General features: G+C 39.3%; 2 protein-coding genes across 10 annotated transcripts in view; one reads left to right on the plus strand and one right to left on the minus strand.

Moving 5' to 3' along the window:
- On the plus strand, nt 1-13,365 carry PRIMPOL (primase and DNA directed polymerase). Of its 3 annotated transcripts, XM_028744204.2 has the most exons (14): nt 44-178; nt 1,178-1,260; nt 2,494-2,678; nt 2,831-2,922; nt 4,248-4,389; nt 6,046-6,193; nt 6,921-7,202; nt 8,100-8,262; nt 8,724-8,821; nt 9,773-9,859; nt 9,946-10,054; nt 10,223-10,305; nt 10,394-10,440; nt 12,509-13,365. In XM_028744204.2, the coding sequence occupies exons 2-14, from the start codon at nt 1,251-1,253 to the stop codon at nt 12,809-12,811; spliced, it is 1,749 nt and encodes a 582-aa protein (XP_028600037.2). In that variant the 5' UTR covers nt 44-178; nt 1,178-1,250; the 3' UTR covers nt 12,812-13,365. The 3 variants fall into 3 exon arrangements, with proteins under 3 accessions (XP_028600038.2, XP_028600037.2, XP_077790361.1); XM_028744205.2 differs by lacking the exon at nt 1,178-1,260 and having other exon boundaries at nt 1-178; XM_077934235.1 differs by lacking the exons at nt 44-178; nt 1,178-1,260; nt 2,831-2,922 and having other exon boundaries at nt 2,546-2,678.
- Nucleotides 12,803-22,406, minus strand: part of CENPU (centromere protein U) — a 26,027-nt gene continuing 16,423 nt past the window's right edge. For all 7 annotated transcript variants that reach the window (XM_077934237.1, XM_028744203.2, XM_028744201.2 and 4 more), the window contains 6 exons: nt 20,432-20,555; nt 18,968-19,046; nt 16,934-16,981; nt 15,877-15,938; nt 14,492-14,648; nt 12,803-13,867 (listed from right to left, as the gene is read on the minus strand). In XM_077934237.1, coding sequence (XP_077790363.1) covers nt 13,745-13,867; nt 14,492-14,648; nt 15,877-15,938; nt 16,934-16,981; nt 18,968-19,046; nt 20,432-20,555 — 593 coding nt within the window. In that variant the 3' untranslated portion in view covers nt 12,803-13,744. The remainder of the gene's footprint in view (nt 13,868-14,491; nt 14,649-15,876; nt 15,939-16,933; nt 16,982-18,967; nt 19,047-20,431; nt 20,556-22,406) is intronic.

Below are 22,406 nucleotides of genomic sequence, written 5' to 3' on the forward strand. Positions count from 1 at the left end.
GAAGAAGGAGAGGAAGCTGCCCTAGCAACGGCGACGGCCCCAGCAACAAGGAAGTTTGTCCAATGGAAAGCGCGGGAAACCGCCCGTCGGCTCCCTCTTTTGCGCGCGCAAAGCCACTCCTCTTTGGAAGCGGCTGCGGGGCTGCAGTTGCTCTCCTCCCCACGCTCTCTGCTTAGAGGTAGGTAGGGGGGCAGCTGCGATGCGCTTCACCCCCCATCAGTGCCGGATTGACGTATAAACTAAACAAGCTATAGCTTAGGGCCCCACTCTCTTGCCCCTCCCCAATTTCACTATGAATATACTTCTTAATTGTATTTCAGTTCAACAATTGCTTTGATAAAATACATATTTTGTTACGTGCAAATGGCTTTAGATACCTGTTAGTAGGTATGTAAAAACACCAGGCAGGCCCCACAAATAACCCAGAGATGTATTTTAAATAAAAGGACACATTCCACTCATGTAAAAGCACGACCGTCTGCGGGCTGGATTTAGAAGGCGATTGGGCCAGATACGGCCCCCAGGCCTTAGGTTGCCTACCCATGCATTAGTGTGTCGGCTGCAGTGTGTTGTGCGAACGCTCCGCATGCTCCTCCCCGGGCTGGAAAGGGGTTAGTTTAACCTCCGGTTTTCTAGTAAAACTGAATTACTGTGTCGCGAAATGATGCGAAACTGAACTACTGTGTCACGAAATGATGCATGTCTAAACAGAGTGTCACCAACATGAAAAGTTTGGAAAGATCTGGCTTATAGGAACCTGCAACCCTTTGTGTGTGTGTGTGTGTGTGTGTGTGTGTGTGTGCGTGTGGTGGGGAGGCCTATTTGCATTTCCTTTGCATTTGGTCTGGGTGCCAAGTGGATTTTGGGCCCCAGTACATAGCGTATGTGTACAATGTACTATATGTGCACTATACAAATGTGTACTATACAAATACAAAGTATCTCCATTGCTCTAAATAAGTCCAGCAACTCAGAACGTATCACTAGACAGCTAACAGACTCTACTACTGAGCTGACATGTGTTAATCACAGATATAGTTGGAGCACTGGGTCTTTACCATAGCAACTGGCTTGGCTGTTTTGCAGCTGCAGTTAGCTCAGCCACGGGGTGATTTACACTTATGAAGGAAATTAACTACTTCTCATATTCAACATATTAATAGTCTACTTTTTACAGGTATTTTCCCCTCAGTGTGTTTGCTGTCTCAAAGTAGGATAAAGACTGATTACTTCTCGGCAAGAAAGGTATCATGAGCACCAGTAAGTCCACTATTCCAAGTTCTGAAAATATTTACATTAAACTTAGCAGTATTAAGCATGATTAAAACTTATTGCAGATAAAATCACTGCTGATGCAGAATAATTTATTTGATTCAGTTGACACTAGTGGTTCGTTCCAGAATTCTGTGAGGAGACATCGCATGGAATTAGGTGGTCTTGGTGCCTCATTTTTCCTGTGCCCCTTAAAAATCTGCTTCAGAGGGTTGGAGGACTTTCTGGGACAGGATTTTAGGGCTGCAAGTAGAGGAAATCAGCAAAAGACCCTTCTGTTTGTGGAAGAGCTGCTGGGTCCAAATTCTTTGAATCCAACCCAATAAAAATATGTGCATATTCTGAAATATAAGGTGGGAAATGCAGATTGAGAACATAGGATACTGGACTGAATATATGTTGAGAATGGCATGATCCATATGTATACACAGACATATTTGCTTGCATCACTGGACTAATGTCCTGTTTCATGATCATTGTGTATTAATACTTCCACCTTTAGAACTGATTTTCTGGTGGAACATAACATGCTTGCTGAAGGATGTAATGACTTGACATTAAAAAAGGTACTTTGAACAATTTAGTGTTAAGAGTGGTGTGTCAAGTGCAGCCCTATTTTTAAGAAGTGCATGTTTATGTACTCCAGCTTTCTGTCTTATACATGAGCAGCAACCAGCAAAGGACTGAATCCCTGTTTAATGTATATATTAACGTGGAAATTGTGGTCTATGTGCACCTTTCCCAGTATGTTTGAGCTTTCTAATAATATAAATACCCAGTTGCTAAATAAATTGTAAGAAGTGGGTTGTGTCCTCTGTTGAATGTACTGCTTGAATGTACTGCTGATGCTCGACACTATTGTTTGCATGTCCACCAACCCAGTTAGCCTGTGAAATATCTATCTATGCACTTCCCAAGTGTCTCTTAAGATACAGGATAAGCTGAAGCTTCAAAATAAGCAAGCACCTTGTCTTACTGGTCAATGGTTTCAATTGATTCTGGAAGTGGTTAAGTCTGTACTTGCATGCTTCTTTGCTTATTTGCACCACCCATTTACCAATGCCACAATTTTATCTCTGGTTCTCAAGAAGACAGTAAGAGTCGATCCTGCATCCAACTTCTGGGCTATATTGTATAATAACTATCTGAAAATGATCATGAACTTCGCTTGTTATTTATAAATGGAACTCTTGATCAAACTTGATATTTTGATTGCTTTAGAACAGACAAAGAGAAAATGGGAAGAAAGGCTAAAGGATATTGGGAAGCTAGCATCTTCGTATAAACGACGGCCTCTCTGTCCACGCTACAAACCGCAGTTGTCCAAACCATGGCAAGCAACCCCAGTTTGGAAGCTATTTCATCGGCAAACTCAGGCATTTAACTTTGCCAAAACTTGTAAACAGGTATGATGGTTAATGATTAGAATGTGGCTTTGCCAGCAATATGCCTTGCACATGTTAAGTTTTCGTTATAGCACATTTATAATTGAGAAATGACTTGGCTTTGGGTACTTTGATTTGTTGATTGAGGATTTATTTTTTTTAAATTTTTAAAGGATGTTCATGTATTTGCTTTGGAAAAGAATGCAGAAAACAAGCAAAGGATTTATCTTGTGACAACATACACAGAGCTTTGGTTTTATTATAGGCAAGTATCTGAAAAACAAATACTGTACGCAGAATGATTTATGTTCCTATATTGATGTAACCCAAACCTTTGTGTGTTTACTTTGAATAAGTTCCACTATGTTAAATGGCACTTACCCCCATGTAGATGTGTGTAAGGTTGCAGCCATTGCAATTTAGAAGTTGAATCCAGACTTTGCATTTGGGAGATGGAAGGGCTCCTACCTTACACCTTTGATCCAGCAGTGGGATCACACTGAGAGAAGACAAGGTGAGGAGGAACTTTTGCTGAGTTCCCCAAAAGCCCCTAGCATCCCTTTTCACAGTGTCCCAGTAGGTACCGAATCATGTGAAGCAGATTTTTGGAGAGCACTAAGGATTGGAAGGGGAAATGGGATTCTGTAATAGCCTGCTTTCCTTCCTTTGCTGACTAGAGCACCTCCTGAGTGGAATTCTGCTTGGGATGCTCCTGGAACCAAGCCTATGCAGTCGAACCTTGGTTCTCGAACGCCTTGGTACTTGAACATTTCGGCACCTGGAAGTAAGTCTTCTGGTTTTTGAACGTTTTTTGGAAGCCAAACGTCCAATGCGGTTGTTGGCTATTGTTTCCGGGGTGCCTGGCCAATTGGAAGCCACACCTTGTTTTTCAAATGTTTCAGAAGTCGAATGGACTTCTGGAACGAATTACGTTCAAGAACCAAGGTACCACTGTATATTCATTTGTGTTTCCCCCCCAGTGTGACAGAACATTCAACTTTTTATTAGATTAAGGGTATATTTTCTTTTTCTTCCAAAAAGGAAACTAAAAAATAATAATATGTGGGTGCATCTTTTGCACCTTTGACCTCACTCATCAACTTGAGTGCTGGTGTAGCGCCTGACATCTGTTGCCACATTAGTTCACTTCTGGTATAAGCTTGTTGCAACAGTTAGGCAGCTTTACTCAGCCAGCACATCTTTGTGCTTTTTTGTTCTTCAACAGTGTAGTGGCTTTCTATAAAACTATACACATAAAGAACTGGGACATATTTTTGGAGCAGGTGATAACTCAAAGTGTTCCCAAACTATATATTTCTTTATAGTTTAGAGTTCCTTATTCCAAATTTGATGATAAACAGCTGTGTTCATCAATAGGCTGCTATGGGTTTTTCCAGACAATAAGGGTTTTTTCCTGTTTGGCCTTTCAGAAGGTTCCATTTGCATTTCACAGAGGTTATCTCCTGCATTCAAGGCAATAGCAATGTAAAGTAACTACGATTTTATTTAAAATAATTTGGAGTATTTGGTGTAATCTGATAATTGTAATTGCAATGAATATAAATTATTGTGATTCTCCCTTTAATCTAGAACATATAATGAAACAAGCCTTATGCATTGTTATGAGGTTATTCCAGAAGAAGCTGTTTGCAAACTTTACTTTGATTTGGAATTCTACATACCAGCTAATCAAGAAGCTGATGGGAAACAGATGGTAGCAGACTTGATAGAGGTAATATTAAAGTAATAAGGAATATAGATTTAGGCAAAATATTCGGGGAATATGCTCGGTATAATGGAATTTTAACAATGAAATAAGCCACCAAGGGAGGCAGTAGAATCTTGTTCTTTGGTGATTCAAACAAATGCTACACCATCATCTGTTAGTTTAAAATCTAATCCTGCAAGATATTGGGCAAGACATGTCATGACCTTTATATCTAATCTTAAGCACTTGAGAAGTAGTAGTATCAATTGTGAGAAAATATAGTGTGAGCAGACTTTGATGTTGGTACTTTGAAATTTCAAGTAACGTATAATACTTTTATTTTACCAAAGAAGAGTCCCTTGTCTTAAAGTTTCAAAAAAGAAGTTTAGTGGATGGTATGAAAGTTGGAGCACACTGGGGAAAATAGCAGCTGTCTCTGTTTCAGTACGTAGTCATAAGATGTGCCCTTTAGACAGAGGTGGAAAGTCTGAGTCTTTCTGAGGCTGTGTGAAGAGGGACAGTGTGGTTGATTTCCCATGCTCTGTGTAAAAGAGGAAGGGCTGGGGATGAAGCCTAAAACATTTGAAGTGTCGCTTGATCAAAAAGGCATTTTTTTGACCACAGTATAAGGGACTATCAGTCCATCTGAAATGGACTGGCCAACAATCAAAGGGCTATGTGTAATGTACTACATATGCGGTTTAAAGGGAAAACTGACCACTGTCTCTCTCCCCATGACCAACGTATAGAAGTAAGTACCCCTAAGTTGGAGGTGGGCTTTTTCTACCAGATGTCTTGGATGGGACTATTTATTTGGCTTTTCCTCAACTATGTAATCAATGAAAACATAAAATATCTATATTTTTAAATACTGTTACTGCACTAGGATATTGTTACAGAGTACAGTCGTACCTTGGTTTTCGAACAGTTTAGTTCTCGAACATTTTGACTCCTGAACGCCACAAACCCGGAAGTGAGTGTTCCAGTTTGTGAACTATTTTTGGAAGCCAAACGTCCAATGGGCCTTCCTGCAGCCATTTGGAAGCCGCACTTTGGTTTCCGAACATTTTGGAAGTCAAACGGACTTCCGGAACAGTACGACTGTAGGAGAGAGGAAGAGACATGAATATGGGAGTGCCCTAGGGTAGTAACAGAGGGGAATGGCAGGGCTTGGCGAGTTGAGTGAGCAGGGGCACAGCCCCTGGGAAGTAGTATCAGGGAAAAATAATTTCATGACTGAGGGAAAATGGCTTGGCTTTGTTAGGATCATATGAAAGCATTCGCTATGTTTAACCAGCACAGCTGCAGCAAACCAATCTTTAACAGAGAGAGCACAAAGTATTGTGGCTTAAGAATGCCCAATTTCAGTGGAGCCAATGAGCTTAAAGTCATATACCAAGTTAAATCTTAGTCATAAAGATACTTACTTGTATTTTGCTGTATTTGAAATTTTCTGTGTTAAGTTTTTCTAAAAGCTATGAAATGAAGCCATTTTTTGTGCGGTTAATTTTGCATATCAGATCTTTTAAATATGCTTATATTATCTTATGTTTTTACTTATGGCAATGTTTAAAATATGTTGTAAGCAGTGTGGATACTTATTGGATAATAAGCCATTAACAAGTTTAATAATTAATAGGGGACAAAATGATAAAGGGAGAATTTCACTGTGTCTTTCAGTTCATTTGTAAAAAAATTGATGAACACTATGGAATAAAATGTTCACTTGAAGATGTTTTGAATCTGGATTCCAGCACCAAAGAAAAATTTAGTTGCCACTTAATATTTTTGCTCCACAATGCTGCATTTAAGAATAATATTCATATAGGTAAGCACAATTTATTTCAAATGCATGCAAAATTGATTTGCAACCATTTTAAAGTAGTGAATATGAATTTACTGGAATATTATTATCAAATTTTTTTATATATCTAACAAGTTGGGCTGTATATACAGTCAGTTTGCAAGTGTGGCTCACATGCTTCATTGGTTAAGGTGTCTGACTAGGAGCAGGAAGACAGGTTCAAATCCTCATTCAGCCATGAAGTTGACTGAACGTGGGCCAGACTATCTCTGTCTAACCAACCTCAAGGGATCGTTAAGAGGATAAAATGTTCTGGAAGAACCAACTTGAGCTCCTTGGACAAAGAGTGTAAATAATAGTAACACGCAGACTCAGTACTTCCAGCTTACAGAGGTTCATTGTGCAAGTTGCTCGTCTGCACTGGTGCCCTTCCCCTCATTGCTGGTTTGGTGTGGGTTGTGTATTGCTAGCTTCATGCAGCATGCCAGCTAATGTCATAGGGTTCTTTCTATGCTTTTGTTTGTATTCTAACCACCAGATCAGGAGCATGAGAAGCTAACTGGATAAGCTGTTAGTAAAATCTTGGAAAAAGGAATTCGTACAGTGCCTGCTGTTTTGGCTCCCCCCTCTCCCCCCCCCCCAATTTATAAAGATTCACTGTTTCCTATTAGGCAAGCAATTGCATATTGATTCTTAGATTGTTTAACTTTCATATTGTTGATCTCTCAAATTTCCCCATTCTGTTTTTTAGGTAACTTTTTAAGAAAAATTTTGCAACCTGCTGTTCTTTTAACTAGGAAAAGAGATGCAACGGTTCCAGTGGTTGTCTCTCGTTCTCAGAGTTGCAAAGCTGCCACTGATTTGCCCAGCTCTCTTGAAAACCAGACTGTCACCAAGGATGTGTCTTATAGTAGGCAACTTAGTGCAAACAATTCTTTGGGAAATGGTGCATCTCAATGGAAAGAAAATCCAGATCTTTCTTTTCTAATCGTGAATGGTAAACACGGAGAAAAGCAGTTGTTCGTAGATCTTGGTAAATATAAATGCACATTTAATACACAACTCTGGTAATATTTTTGCATATGTGAAGAACCTGGGAACATTTTATTTCTGCCTTAACAAGAGATCTGGCAGGTATATCTGAAAATCTGCTGTAGCAGGCTACAACTTCCAGGAGCCCCAGCCAGTATAGCTAGTGGATGGGGACGATAGATGCTGTACTCAGACAATGAAAGGATGGCACCATGTTGAGCACCCCTGCTATAGCCCTTGTATGTATTTCATGGTTGACAGCATAGGGTAGACAGGTGGCACACAAGTTTTTGCCAATTGGTTGCGTATTTCACTACGGAGATAATTTCAAAATTACTCATTGTGAATTTGTCCAGTGTGTGCTGATTAACACTGATACTAAAAATGGTGGGCCTGATCTGGTCCTGTTGTATGTATGACTGGGTATGTGCAATTCTCCAGCCATGTGAAGAGTGCCAAAAGAGAAGATGAGGAACAGCTGTCAGGGACTTTAAGAACAGTCATTCTTTATTTAAACATGTGATATTCAGGGACATGGGCCAACATTTGCTGCATAAAGTCTACCTTCTCTTGATATGTGTTTTCTGGCTCAGGGTGTTTGCGTATTTTCAAGCATACTTCATCTGACACCACAAACACAAGTAATGTCAGGACTCTACATTCTAATCCCTTCATATGTTGGAAATCTCATTTGAGATACAAAAACACCCAAAAAAAACCCGTTAGTGAGATTCCAGCTGTTGTTAAAAAGGTATTCAGTGATAAGTTAAGGGCTGCATTCCAAGAGAGTTTATGGATTGAAATTGGTGGCCTTAAACACATTTAAATGTTGAATTGCTTTGTTGATTCCAAAAAGCATAAGCAATTGTAGATACAGCCAATAACCTTTTTTCTCTAGGAGTATATACAAAGAACAGAAACTTCCGCTTATACAAGTCATCAAAAGCAGGAAACTCTGTTGTTTTGGACATTGCTGAAGATAACAGATTTGTTCCTGAACCAGTAAAGAATTCTTGTATAGAAGAGCAGTATTTCCTTTCCTCTTTGATCTGTAATGTAAGGTAACAATATCACTTTATTGAAATGTTAATTTCCCTAATACTTTTTAGTGATTATTGAGGATGTTCATTATTTCACTTGCAATAGCAATGACTGATTATTATGTATGCTAGTCCCCTTCTGCTTGGAATCCTGGAGGATTTGGAGCAACGTTGCCTTGTAGAGTCATAATAGACTGGGCTGTGTTTAAGTCTCTTGGCTTGAGGAGCTCTCCTCTCATCTGGCTATAAATCTTGGAAGGTGGTTGGTATAAAGCAGAATTTTTCCTGTTGTCCTGTTTTTTCTATTTGTCATTTTATCCATGATTTGTGACTGCTTCTCCAAGCACTGATATAGCTAAATAAGTGAAAATAATGAGCTTTTTTAAAAACATGGTTTAAAATGTGGATATAGATGTGTAGCTGTGGAAAATATGCTTGTATCCTGCAAGTATTAAGATTCTTCCCCCTGTGTTTCTTCTCAGATTTTCAGACAGTTTAAAAATTTTGTCCTGTGACAACCCAAAGGAGGCAAAAGAAAAATCTACGGATTTAGACGGCAGTGTTTCTAATGGCTGTCTGGGTAATTGTGTTAAAATAAATTTTAATTCATGTTATGGAAATGATGCTATGGCATTTAAAATTTCAAAATGTTTTTATTTCAGCATGTGGCTGTGAAAATGAGTATGTTTGAATTGTGAAATTTATGTCTAGCTGTGCTCCTGAAGAAGTTTATCCTGAAACATTGTTATGCACAGTAAATACTTCAAATCTCTTCAGTTCAAAAATTTTGTAAGCTGCTGACAAGTATTTGATTGAACCACTTTTCGTCAGTGGTCATTGCAGTGTATTACACACAAAAAACAAAAGACAATCCAAAAATTTTCAGAAGTGTCACGTTACCAGAAATTTAAAGAATGGATTAATGTGCAGCAGGATTAATTTGTATTGCTGATGATGACTAGGCTAGATATGAAAAGCACGTTAGATTTTATTACATTCTCAGTGCAGACTTGAGGGAAGGAGACTCAGAATTCTGCTTTCTTAGGTGAGGTTCATACCATTTCAGGCTCCATTCCTCTAATATGCGAAGCTGGGGGCTGCATTATTCCATCCAGCCCAGAGCAGCTCCACTGGACTCAACTGGTGGAGTGATGCTAGCATTATTCCAGCCTCTGACAGTAGCCTACTGAAAGCCCAAACCAGGGGTGGGTGGCCAGTGCTATGCCAACAGTAGAATGCTGTAGCCTGGAACAGGTTTTTGCCTGCTGCCTCAATTGACATAAGCAATGTGGATGCAACAATGGCTATGTTTCTGTTATGCCCTGCTGCTGCCTGGCCAAGTTTTAGCATCATCTGTCAGTGATTGCTTGTGTACTATGACAGGCAAGCTAGAAATGGTTTTGGTATGGAGCTTTTTGCTTTTGTTTACCATGGCAATGAGGTTCTAATTCTGTTCCTAACAGTGTTCATATTTTATTTCTTAGTATGTGCTATGGAAAAATAAGTTATTAACATTTGTAATTTTTTATAGACCCCATAGGAGGATATCAGTGTTCACCTTATCCAGAAATTGATAACTTCGTTCTCTTTTTGGTCAATAAAGATAATGTTCAAGGAGGTAAGGAATATTTTTGGGCCAAGCAGAGGTGGTATTTCTAAAGATAATGAAGTTGTTTACAAAGTGGAACATCTCTTTTTTTTCAGGCATAAGAAGATGGAACTATTTTTCTCTTGAGCAACTTCTTGTATATGACATCTCCAAGTATCGCTGGTGCATGAATATTGGCAGAGCTCACAAAAGTAACAATATAATGTATGTATACTTCGGTATTTTCCTAAAAATAATTTGTTCAATAGGTTAATAAAACTAGGATTACCTTTTCTGCAAAGCATTTATCTGTAGCAAGGCTATAAAATAGAGCAATTAAGTTCACTCTCATTGACTGAAACTTACATAAACTATTAAATCTATTATTTCAAGGATTGTAATAGATTTGAAAAGTGAGAATTGGTATCAAAAATGCCATGACCCTGTTTGCAGAGCAGAAAACTTCAAGTCAGAATGTGAGTACTTTTTTGTATTACCTACAATATTACAGCTACTAATGTTAAATGGTTATAATTCAATATAAACTCTCTTTGTATTTAACAGGTTTTCCACTACCAGCTGAGGTATGCCTCCCATTTCTTTTCAAAGAGGTATGCTTTTCTCACAGTGCAATATTGAAATGCTTTGGTTATATCCTGGCAAGACCTATTTCTGTAGCAAACAGTAGTTTAGAAAATGAGTTGTGTAGATGAAAAATGAGCAAACATGAGAGAAAATTCTAGGCCTACTTTTTAAAATAAAACCAGTATTTCATTAGCACAGTCTTGATGTTGTCATAGGCTTGCATTATTAAAGTTGTGCAAGTGCATAACTCCTCTCAATTTGTGTACAATATGCCCATAGAATTGAAAATTACTCATTGTGAGTTGGGGTTGTGAATACTGTAGTACTGCTTGTGTTTCTCTCATTAAAGTCATGCAAGCCCATCCCTGATCTAACTGAATTCCTTTAGTCTGCACAGTTGTCCAACTGCTAGGAAGTACATCCCACTGAAACCAGAACTTCGTAATAAGACCTTCTCCATGTGTTATTTTGGCAGAAGTATTGTTAATGAAAATGCAAGTAGAATGCTCCTGCTCTATCATGAGCTAGGTTAGAGAGTACAGAGGTACCTTGGTTTCCGACTTAATCCGTTCCGGAAGTCCCTTCTTAAATAAAAGTGTTCTTAAACCAAGGCCTGCTTTCCCATAGCAGCGGGGGACTCGATTTACAAATGGAACACACTCAACAGGAAGCGGAACATGTTCTGCTTCCAAGGCAAAGTTCACAAACAAAAACACCTACTTCCAGATTGCAGCATTCTTAATCCAAGTTGTTAAAAAATGAAGCTGTTCTTAAACTAAGGTACCACTGTATGGTGCAAAAATATTGTTGTCTAATTAGTAAAGTCTGAGCAGAGTTGTGTGTCTTAACTTTTTTCTTACCAGCAATAACAGATGACTAACTCTGCAATATAGGGTCATGCTGCTGGGCCAGAAACTGCAAGAGTGCCCTCTATTAACCTCCTAATAAAGGAATTCCTAGCTTTTCATCTACCACTTTGAAAATATATCTGAGCTACACTACAGCTCTTTGACCATGTGGAATAGCACCCTTTCCACTTGAATTGGTGGCTTTTTTTCTAAAAAAATGTTTAGGGGTACTTTCATTTTCCTACTCATATTGAAATACTGCCCCTCCATGAGGCCAAACTTAGATTCACAAAATGTTTAGGGGTATGCGTACCCCCAGAAAAAGCACTGGTGGCAACCACCTCTTTATAACAATTTTTGAACATATAGATTAACTATCTTAACAAAAAGTAGGCCTCTGAGCTGCTGCACATATGTGACATCATTTAATCTGTGAACACTCAAGTTGAATGTGAAACATCTCAAGTGAAAAATAGTGATGATGTTGGATGATGTGAAATTTCTATCTGGTAACTAATTTGCAAGTGAACTTGCATGTGTGGCCTCTTAGCTTTGTGCATTTAGGATCTTTAAAAGGCCAACTTGTTAGAAAGTCTCCCACTGAGGAAGGAAAGCTTCTTTAACAGCCATGATATATTGTTGGGCAGCTGCAGACAGTTATTGGCTTATGCCTCTAAACACCAAAGCCAGGCAGTATTTAAGAGTGTTTGCAGCTACTGTATATGAATACTTGTTGGAGTACATGGTGCTCTACTGAATTTATAAAAACCACCAACTTTGATTGGTGCATGACTTAAGGCCCTCTAACAGCTCAGGACCAGGTTACTTGTGAGACTGCCCTGTCCCTTAGATTCACCCAGTAGATTGCTGCCATCTGAGGGAGAGTTTTTCCTGCAAGTTCCAGAGATCTCAGAAGCCCATTCCACAATAATTCAGAGCAGAGTTGTTAGTGGGGCCCTGTTCTGTGGAATAGCATTTCTCTCACAATACAACAGGCACCCACGGTCTGCACTTTCTGAAAACAATGTTTTAAATTCATTTTTTGTTTCTCACGTTTAACTGTTTTTAATTATTTGTAAATTGCCTTGAGACAATGGTTTAGAAGGCAAGTAATCAATGGTAGTAACAATAACAAAAAAATAAACTTGTGTCTGGTTGTAAGAAATATATAAATATTTTAAAACCTGGTTAAAAGTTATAATCCTCAAATAACTATTTCTTTTGAAATAACTGTTTGCTTTAAAAGGATGAAGAATATGTGTATATAATGGATGAAAATGGAAATATTGAAGAAAAAGCAAACACATACCATGACCTTACAGAAGGAAAATCTTTAACGGCAACACATGAAAATAGAGAGCTGAACACCAAGAAAAGCTCAAGTATCACAGGAGATAATGAAAATGACATCTGTTTTTTGGAAGCTGCTGAGGATATAGAACTAGCTGAAGCTGCTGAAACATTTCAGCCTTGGAGTACAGATGAAATACCTGATGAACTCCTAATAGAGGTTTCAAGAAAACACAAAGGAGATGAAACAAAAAAGTAACTCTAATTTAATAAATAAAAAGCATTCACTAGGGTAGTTATGTTGGCAATAGCCAGACAAGCTAGCCAACAATGTGCTTTTACTTGAGAAATCATGATGGTTTCAGCTAGCTAGCCCCAAGAGTTCAAACACCGAAAAACAGTACCCCTTACAGGGCTGAAACAACTTAGCAACCACCAAGATGCCAGTTACTGAAATATGCTCTCTCTTAATTCTAGAAATGGATTAGTACAGCTAAATAGTCAAATGAATAAAGTTATAGTGTAGAAAGTGATTTGTGTAATTCACATACATGTCCAACTACACATATATTAACTGTTTTGCACAGAGTGTGAGATTGACAGAAGAGGGGACAAGCCACATGCTTCATTTTAGAGTGTTTTTCTCTGGTATGTTTTAATTATGTTAGTTATGGAAAACAAAGTCGCTTAATGTAATTTATACTACCCCGTGGGCCACAGGTAGCCAACATGCTGCTGTTCAGATGTTCTTGGGGCTTGACAGCAAGCAGTGAGGTCACTTCTCAAGCTTGCCATTAAAAAACTATCAAGGTTTATCCTGTTCGTATTCAGTTTTCTGTCCTATCCCACTACTTCCTATTTGCCTCCAACTTCACTGGCAATTTTAAAAAGCATTTATTGCTTTTTATGCTGAGTTCAGATAGCAACACTAAAAGTACGAATAGTTCAGCCACTTGAGAAAAAGCTCTTCAAAAAAGGACTAATCTTCAAATTTCCTGCTTCAACTACAATTCTATTAGAGGTGTCAGTGGGGTGGCATTCAACTATGTTTTAGTCCAATTAGACCTAGTAAAATTAATTGACATAACTTAGTAATGTTCATTAATTTCAATGGGTCTCTGCTGTGTAGTTGTATTTAAAATATGGCAGGGTATTCATTAGGCAGTAAAGTGTAAATTATATGTATATATGTCTAGTCCTTCATTTGTGAATCTAAAACCTGTTGTAATTTTGAGTTGATACGGCAAATGTGGCTTTCAGCTCCTAAAATTCTTTGTGATTCCACCAGGAGTGCAGGAAGGCTGGAGGCACCATACTATGAAAGAAGAAAACGGGGGGAAACAATGTTTCTTAAGAAAGGCAGTATTAAAACACTTTGTGAAATAATCCAGTCACAGCCCCACCCACCCATGCAGTTGCACCCAGATCAACACCAACCACTCACTGTAGTTTGGGGACTATTCAGAAGCAGGTTTGTCAAATCGGGTGGTAGCCTGGTAGGGCATTCCAGGGGCCATAGGATATACTGGATCCCCCTCTAGGTGGGCAGTGTCACTTTTGTCGGCCCAAAAAGTAATAGCACCAAGGGTGAATCAGGTGCCTTTGGATCTGCTGGATCCAAACCCCTTCTTTCCCTCGGCATGCCACTGGGATTGCTGAGAGATGATTGAATACACTACTCCTGGAGCTGGTATACCAATTTTCCCCTCCCACTGGATGGGAGGGAACTACAAAAGAAAAGGCTGGAGCAGCACAGAATTTGGGGCAGGGGGGAGGTTAAATGTTACCACCACACTAAACCCTTTCAGAATGAGCACAACAGGGTTTGGGTGGTTTCTCTGCCATGGATTCTTCCACCCACCCAGCTGCCCAAAACAACAGCAGCAATTGCTCAACCTAAGTAATGAAATACTGCATATGGCATCAAACATGTACTTACTACTGTTTTTTCTTGTGGGTTTTCCTTTCTGACATTGACATATTTTTGTTTAAGATCCTTTAAATCAGTCACCAACTGAACTGCATTCCGGAGAGTGGATAGTTCTCCTTTTAGTTCAGCATATTCTCTTTCCAGTTTCTTTAGCTGTGGTTCAGTTCTGCAAAACACAAATGTGTAAGCGTTGTGCCTTGATGAGCTCTGCTAAAAAGTAGCTAACTGTAGATAACATTCAAGTGATCTTCTGCTCAATCACACATGGGTTCTTCACTTCCACAGAACAATGTTTTAAAGAAGCTCCTGAGCCAAAGATTACTGATTGAATTTCTAAACAGCCCTTCAGCCCAAGACTACCTTAGTGCATTAAACAGAAAGTAATAAATACAATAGAATGGGCATTGGAACTTGTCCTTCCCTTCAAAGGTACAGAGCCCACTCTATTTGCGTGCCTCAGTGCTTTTCCATCTAGTTCAAGATGAGCTTCTAAGAGCCTACAGCAAGAAAGAGATGTGTGACTGTACAGAAGACCACTCAAAGAACATCAGTTTAAAGTAAGCAACCTGACTTTCTTCATGCTATGTGTGTAGATGCAGAAATGGAAGTTTACCAAGCTGGCCTCCCTAGAGGACGCAATCCTGCAGGATTGTTCCCCCAAAGATTTCCTGGCTCTAAGATCGAAAGCATAGTGACTAATGATGGCACAGCATAGGCTAGTTGGTTACCTAGCGAAAGTCTGTTAGCAACACACCTTGAAACAGTTCAAATCCATGACAGCCTCAGTGACAAATTATCAGCAGCAATGGACTAACATATGTGTAAGTAACTACTAAGGCAACAAACTTCTAGCAAAAAGCTAAGGAAAATGGTTTAGAGTTGACTGAATAAACATGTATCCAACACTGCTGCTCAGCTGTCAGTTGAAAAAGACCTGGGCAGAAAGGCACTTGCTTCCACTCATTTGAGAGGCTCTAGAATTTTCCAAAATGTTGCTTTTGCACAAAACCCACATGTGACTCCAGAGACTACGAAGAATCATCTTTAAAAAACACACACCTTGAAAACAGGTTGTTGCAAATTGTGTTTATGAAGCTTCTCGGTGTTTAGAAATGCATGTTAACAAAGAAGAGAACAGTGCTCTAACAATAAAATTATTCTCTGTCAACATTGATAACTGCAAAAAACAAGTGGAATTTATGATTCATGATAAAACACAAAATACTACAGAATATAAAAAAGCATACACAAATGAGCTTATGAGAGGTATATCATAAGAAAGCATTTTAGACTTTAATAATATAAGAAGTGTTCTGGACTATGTCTAAAACTTAAACAAATATAAAATGTATTTCAAGTTATTTCATGAAACATTTTAACTGATGAGAACATACTTAAGTAATTCTCCTCTGACCTCTGTCAAACGCTGCCTTTTCTTATTTGTTGCTCTCACCATCTGTAATGACAATATATTTTAAGACTGAAAAGCAAAACAAAGTATAACGTGGATATCTTTTGTACACATGATCCTGCTATACTAAGTACAACGAGTGACAGAATAAATAAATACAATTAATGTACAGGGGGACAAGTGATGTTAACTGAAAGGAAATCCAATTGATTAATTGGTATAAGACAGAACATTCATTATAGAAAATCAATACCTGTCAATATGAATACAATGGCATTAATGCCAGTGGTTTTATTTTTAAAAAATTGTCCACCAAAACTAATGTCTGCTTTTAGAAAAGCTATAGCAAGAGAACAAAACAATTGTAATAAATTCATTTTCTCATATAAGGCATACCAATCTATTTGGGCTCTTTATCACATAAAATAGTGAATATAATGCTCCTGAACATCCAAAATGGCAGGAAGAGAGCCAGGAGTTGTATGAAAGCTATGCATTTTGGTCTAAGACACACACACCTTTCACAAACTGGCTCCAGCAATGAGTACTGAATGCAGATTTGCTTCTTATCCTGGGGAATGTTCAGTTGCAGATGGCAGTACACAAGCACTACACCTGATCAGGTTGATTAAATATGTTGACTGAACACATTTCAGTCAATACAATTAGCCACAGAGACAACATGCCCTCTGGTGTCCTGTCTCATGATTCCAAATATTCTCCCTCTAACACAGCCACCTCGGAAGCAGAAATCTAGCCTTCCCACTCCAAAGCAATCATGGGTGAAAAACGTGGGCTTCAAAGCAGCACACCTCTAAAACTAGCATGTCTCAGGGCCAAAATCAAGACGAGGACATAAATTCTTGCCACAGCAGTTGGATTTAATCATTATTGGAAGGAGAGCTTCTCCCTCTGGTGAAATTCACAGGGCACACTGCGAACTCCAGCTCTTAATTCACTGAAATGTCCTAATCCAACATGCATACACACTTCTGTAGTTAGAACCCATACAATTAATGAAGATTCATGAAATTGTTTACCTTTGCATTTTTCAATTTTGTTGTTCTAAGTTCCTCAGCACCTGCAACCTAATGAAAATGTGCAGGTTTTAGTAATACAGCATAGCTTCGTAATTTACTCTTTTATTCAGTTGTTTTATTATGACACAGCTTTTATGTGTCGCTGTAAGGGTTGCAATTCATTGGTTTCACATTTTCTAGCCATGGGGTTTCTGGAAGTAAATATCCAATTACATGTAATCTGAGAGGTTTTTTTTAAGTTGAGGTCTCTGACATCACCATGCCAACAAAGGTCTGTATAGTTAAAGCTATGGTTTTCCCAGTAGTGATGTATGGAAGTGAGAGCTGGACCATAAAGAAGGCTGATCGCTGAAGAATTGATGCTTCTGAATTATGGCACTGGAGGAGACTCTTAAGAGTCCCATGGACTGCAAGATGATCAAACCTATCCATTCTTAAGGAAATCAGCCCTGAGTGCTCACTGGAAGGACAGATCCTGAAGCTGAGGCTCCAATACTTTGGCCACCTCATGAGAAGAGAAGACTCCCTGGAAAAGACCCTGATGTTGGGAAAGATGGAGGGCACAAGGAGAAGGGGACGACAGAGGGCGAGATGGTGGGACAGTGTTCTCAAAGCTACCAGCATGAGTTTGACCAAACTGCGGGAGGCAGTGGAAGACAGGAGTGTCTGGTGTGCTCTGGTCCATGGGGTCACGAAGAGTCGGGCACGACTAAACAACAACAATAATTTTTTAAGAGTTGTGTGATTTCCAGATTTCTCCCTTTAGCATATGTCTGTTGCAGCTTTGGGATCAAGATGGCTGGCTAGAAGGCAGGAGCTGGCTAACCATAACATAGAGTCAACCAGGGAAGCTCAAAAGGCATGGTTACTCATATGAGAGACAACCAAAACTGTGATCATTACTTTTTGATTCCTTCTCCTTTCTGTGCTCTTTCCAAGGCTCTAGCTACACTATCCTGCTGTAGCCAACTAGGATGCAGCTCCTACAACTTGTAAGTCCATGAGTAAGTCCATGCCAGAATCCCAGGTGAATGCCAACTGTTTGGAACACTGTCTTGGCTCAGTCCAACATTAGGGCCTAAGCAGGTAAGTTACAAAGATTCTGTAATTTGTGGAAAGTTACTTAGTTTTCATAGTTCTGAAATTGTATTTATTATCCTAAGCCAAGAATCTTAAAGGATCAGTGCTCAACTGGGGAAAATATGATTCAAAGTTTTATTTAAAAGATTTATCCCACCCTTCACCTTTCTTTCCTGGTTGTTTTACAATACGTCTTCCATTTGAGAAACATGGCTGGAGTCCTTTAAAAATGTTAAATCATTAATTGCCACAAACATTTTTCATAATAAGTATTATTTTAATTTTGCTGTGGGCACTTTGTTAATGCTATCGTTTCCAAGTTTGAGAATTAAATAATACAACAGGTTTCAGTTCAGTTTTAAAATGTTCTCTGTGAAGTACATATGTCATTTGAAAAGCAAGTTTTAAAGTCTGCAGTTGGGAAAACAGCAGAGGAAAAATCATGTCAGATAATACAAAGCCTTTGTATGTGTAACAGTAGAAGGGAACCTTTTTTTGATGAGGGTCACATTCTCTCAGATGCAATTTGTTCAGAACCACATGGTGAACCATCCCCTTAGCCTCCTTGTGAAGAACAGATCACTCTTGCTACAGGTCTGAACAGATAATTTGCAGAGGGCTTTCCCCCTTCCACCACCCCATCCATTTGAGCCCCTCATTTCCCTCACCGGTCTAACAAATGCAAGTCTGTTTGCATTTTGGCAGCGCTGCACCCTCATTTGTCAGCCTTATTCATGCAGAGCATTTCATTAGCTGGCATGCCACAGCCAATAAGCAAATTTTATCATTGGCGGGCTGTCTTCGGGCTTTCCCTTTCCGAGGGTTTCCCCCTATTTTTTTAATGCTTCTGCAAACTCCAGTACCTCCCTCTTGTGCCTGGATGGTGCCGTTTTGGTAACATAAGCAATGGCACTTACATCTGAACAGCAGAAATAAGGGAACAACTGTACTTACATTATTGGTGAGTTGCTCTCTGAATGCAACAGAAAAGCTATCAATAGCTTTCCTACATATTTTCAGCTCCACTCCTTGTCTGAATAGGGAAGAATGCATACAAATCAGTATATTAAACATACCTAAAGAAAAATGCTGAACTGATCAGTATATTGAAAAACATATTCTAGGTATTGAACTTGATATGAGTGGACAAAAATTGGATAATGCTATCAACCATCTAAATTTCTCCTACTGAATAACATGTGAAATTATAACTTGCAACACTGAAAGCTTAATTTAGTTGCATTACATTTACAGTGGTACCTCGGGTTACATATGCTTCAGGTTACATACACTTCAGGTTACAGACTCAGCTAACCCAGAAATATTACCTCGGGTTAAGAACTTTGCTTCAGGATGAGAACAGAAATCATGTTCCGGTGGCGCGGCAGCAGCGGGAGGCCCCATTAGCTAAAGCGGTGCTTCAGGTTAAGAACAGTTTCAGGTTAAGAACGGACCTCTGGAACGAATTAAGTACTTAACCCGAGGTACCACTGTAGTTAGTTCATCCTCATTATGGTTTAAACTTGAGGGATGGGAATTGTTTTAGATAAGCACCCATTTGTTTTGTTCTAGTATTCTTTCTTCCTACATACATAAAAATGTAAGGTTGCCATTGCACAGCACCCATTGGAGGACTTGTAGTGCGTCATCACAATACTGGATTTGCATGAAGTCAGGACGGGGCAGAGGAACAGAAGAGAAGGCAGGCTGCACAACAACAGCGGTCATGTCATGGGAGTGAGCAGAGAGGGACACTGAGGGAAACTGCTGCTTTAAACAACAGCAGAGGATGTGAAGCCCTCAGATATTCCACAGCATCTTCCCACAATAACGTATTTCATTCATGGTACCATGTGTTGTCTTTGACAAAATGTCTCAGATTGAATGAAGTACATTATAAGATGTATTTTATTAACAAGCAACTACTCATATTTGTACAACATTCATCAACTGAATTTAAACTGAAAAACTTGCTCTTAAGATTCTACTGCTCTTAATCTGCTGTAAGATTACTGTATCTCTTCAGATTCTACTAATCTTAAGAGATACAGTAACGTATCAGCATGGGGTGTTTGTGCAAAGAAGGCTGCAGAGGAAGAAACATGACTATGGGGGTGCCCTAGGGGTAGTAATGTGGGGGGAGGGGAATGGCAAGGGCTTGGCGAGTTGAGTGAGCAGGGGCACAGCCCCTGGGAAGTAGTATCAGGGAAAAATAATTTCATGACTGAGGGAAAATGGCTTGGCCTTTTGGTTACAATCATATGACAACATTCACTATGTTTAAACAGCACAGCTGCAGCAAACCAATCTGTAACAGAGAGAGCACAAAGTATTGTGGCTTAATAATGCCCAATTTCAGTGTAGTCAATGAGCTTAAAGTCATATACCAAGTTAAATCTTAGTCATAAAGATACTTACTTGTATTTTGCTGTTATTTTCTCAAATGCATCCAGAATAACATCAGTTTCTTTGACACGACTGGCAGCCTTTTTCATGTCTTTGGAACCCCAAACCTTTATCAAATCTGGCTCAGCATCTGAATCTAAATAAATGGTGTTTTTGAAGCAGCTTTTGAGATTATAGGTCTCAGCCAACCCTCAAAATTTATGATTTAAAATGCCTCAAAATTGCACTAACTTTTAATAGAAGAAATAAAATCCATAAACGATGGCATTATAAAACATTGTCTTTCAGTTGTGAAATTGAAGACAGAACTGCACGGTAGCACTAACAAACAATGCTAACACTTAATGTTTCATATATTGGCAGGCAAAATAGTGACCATTAGGCCTTCTAATAGGCAATGGTCTGATAATATGATGAGCCAGTGTGGCATAGCAGTTAGAGCATCTGTAATAGTTAGGAATTCAATCCCAACACGCTGCCAGCATGTAGTAATGTTAAGGGGCACAGCATCCCGCCACTACCCCTTGTAGTAATGTTACGGACACATGCCCTTTCCTCACCTGTCCTACAATCCAGAGGGACCAGGCTAAGAGAGGGAAAGTGGTGCCGCAATATATACTTTTTACAGGACCAAACACATTAAAAGGGTAGATGCAGCCACCACTCCCTTGTAACCCAGAATAGCCATGAAAATTAACCCAAGAGAGAAGGTTGCTCTTCCTAGTTACCGGCTGCCCCACCCTGCAAATTGCTTCCACAAAATACAGGCAGCAATTTGACAGGTTCCGCAATTACAGGCAGAAATTCACAGGTACAGTAGGGGCTAAATGGTCAGGCTCTGGATTCAGACTTCCCCAGAATGGCACACAGAACAACAAGGAAATCCTCTTTTCTTTAAAATTTATTTAAAAAACAAGGTTGAACATACTTAAAAGTAGACACATCTCTCACAACATTTTAGACAGAAAAACAACAAGATTGTAAAGCATCGCTAGCTAAATGTAGTTACAAAAAAAGGAGAACATAAGAAAGGTTAGAGCAGTTCACAAAGTCCTCGGTTGAATCTGCATCTCAAGAAAACAATAGGAATCTTCATCACAAAGGACACGCATACGAATGTAGCAAGTTGACTGTCAGCATGATGGTATCTGACAGAAGGGCGGATGAGGTGCGGCACAAAACCCCTTTCCTAGGATTTTTTCCCTGTAAAACCCCACGTGGAATCGGACCTCAAAACCAATCAGAACTCTTGATTGATTGATTAATTAATGGTCAGCTAGTTGGATAATAACTCAGCTTGTGACAGCTGAGGCTTGTTGGTTCTCAAGACCTTGGATCAAAAGTTTCATCCCCAAATTTCTCAGAGACACACCAGGTCCTCCTTCTCCTGTAATGAGGCTTGATAACCCATGTTCACACAGGACGACACTTAGTAACCAGGTGTTAAATCACTACTATCAATTAGATGTTTTTCCTTCCTGCAGATGCCTGAGATAAGCATTCACACTCCCAGAGACAGCTAGTCTGCAGCTTAAGGTAACAAGGACACATTTCCCATAAATCCTTTGGCCTTCCCACAGTGCTTTTCTTCAGCTTGACCAAAGTTTGTCTATTGAAATTTCCTAACTTCACTACACCCTGCCCTCTAAAATGAAATTACAGGGTTAAGTCCCTAAATTTCACCAAAACAAAATATTTACACAGTTTGGAAATACTCAAGTGGAACATCATTCACACGTCAGCAATTCATTTTACAGACTGGTACATATATGACAGAGTATCAGCAACCACATTCTCCTTTCCAGGAATGTGAGTGATCTTAAATTGATAATCCTGTAAGGTTAAGCTTCACCTGAGCAGTTTTTGGTTAGAGTTTTTTACTCTTTCCACCCAGGAAAGGGGGAGGAGTAATCGGTCTGGACTTCAAAGGTGTTACCCCACAGATAGGGACGGAGTTTAGTTAGAGCCCAGACCAGAGCAAGACACT

Source organism: Podarcis muralis, chromosome 9 (genome assembly GCF_964188315.1).
Source record: "Podarcis muralis chromosome 9, rPodMur119.hap1.1, whole genome shotgun sequence".
NCBI lineage: Eukaryota > Metazoa > Chordata > Lepidosauria > Squamata > Lacertidae > Podarcis > Podarcis muralis.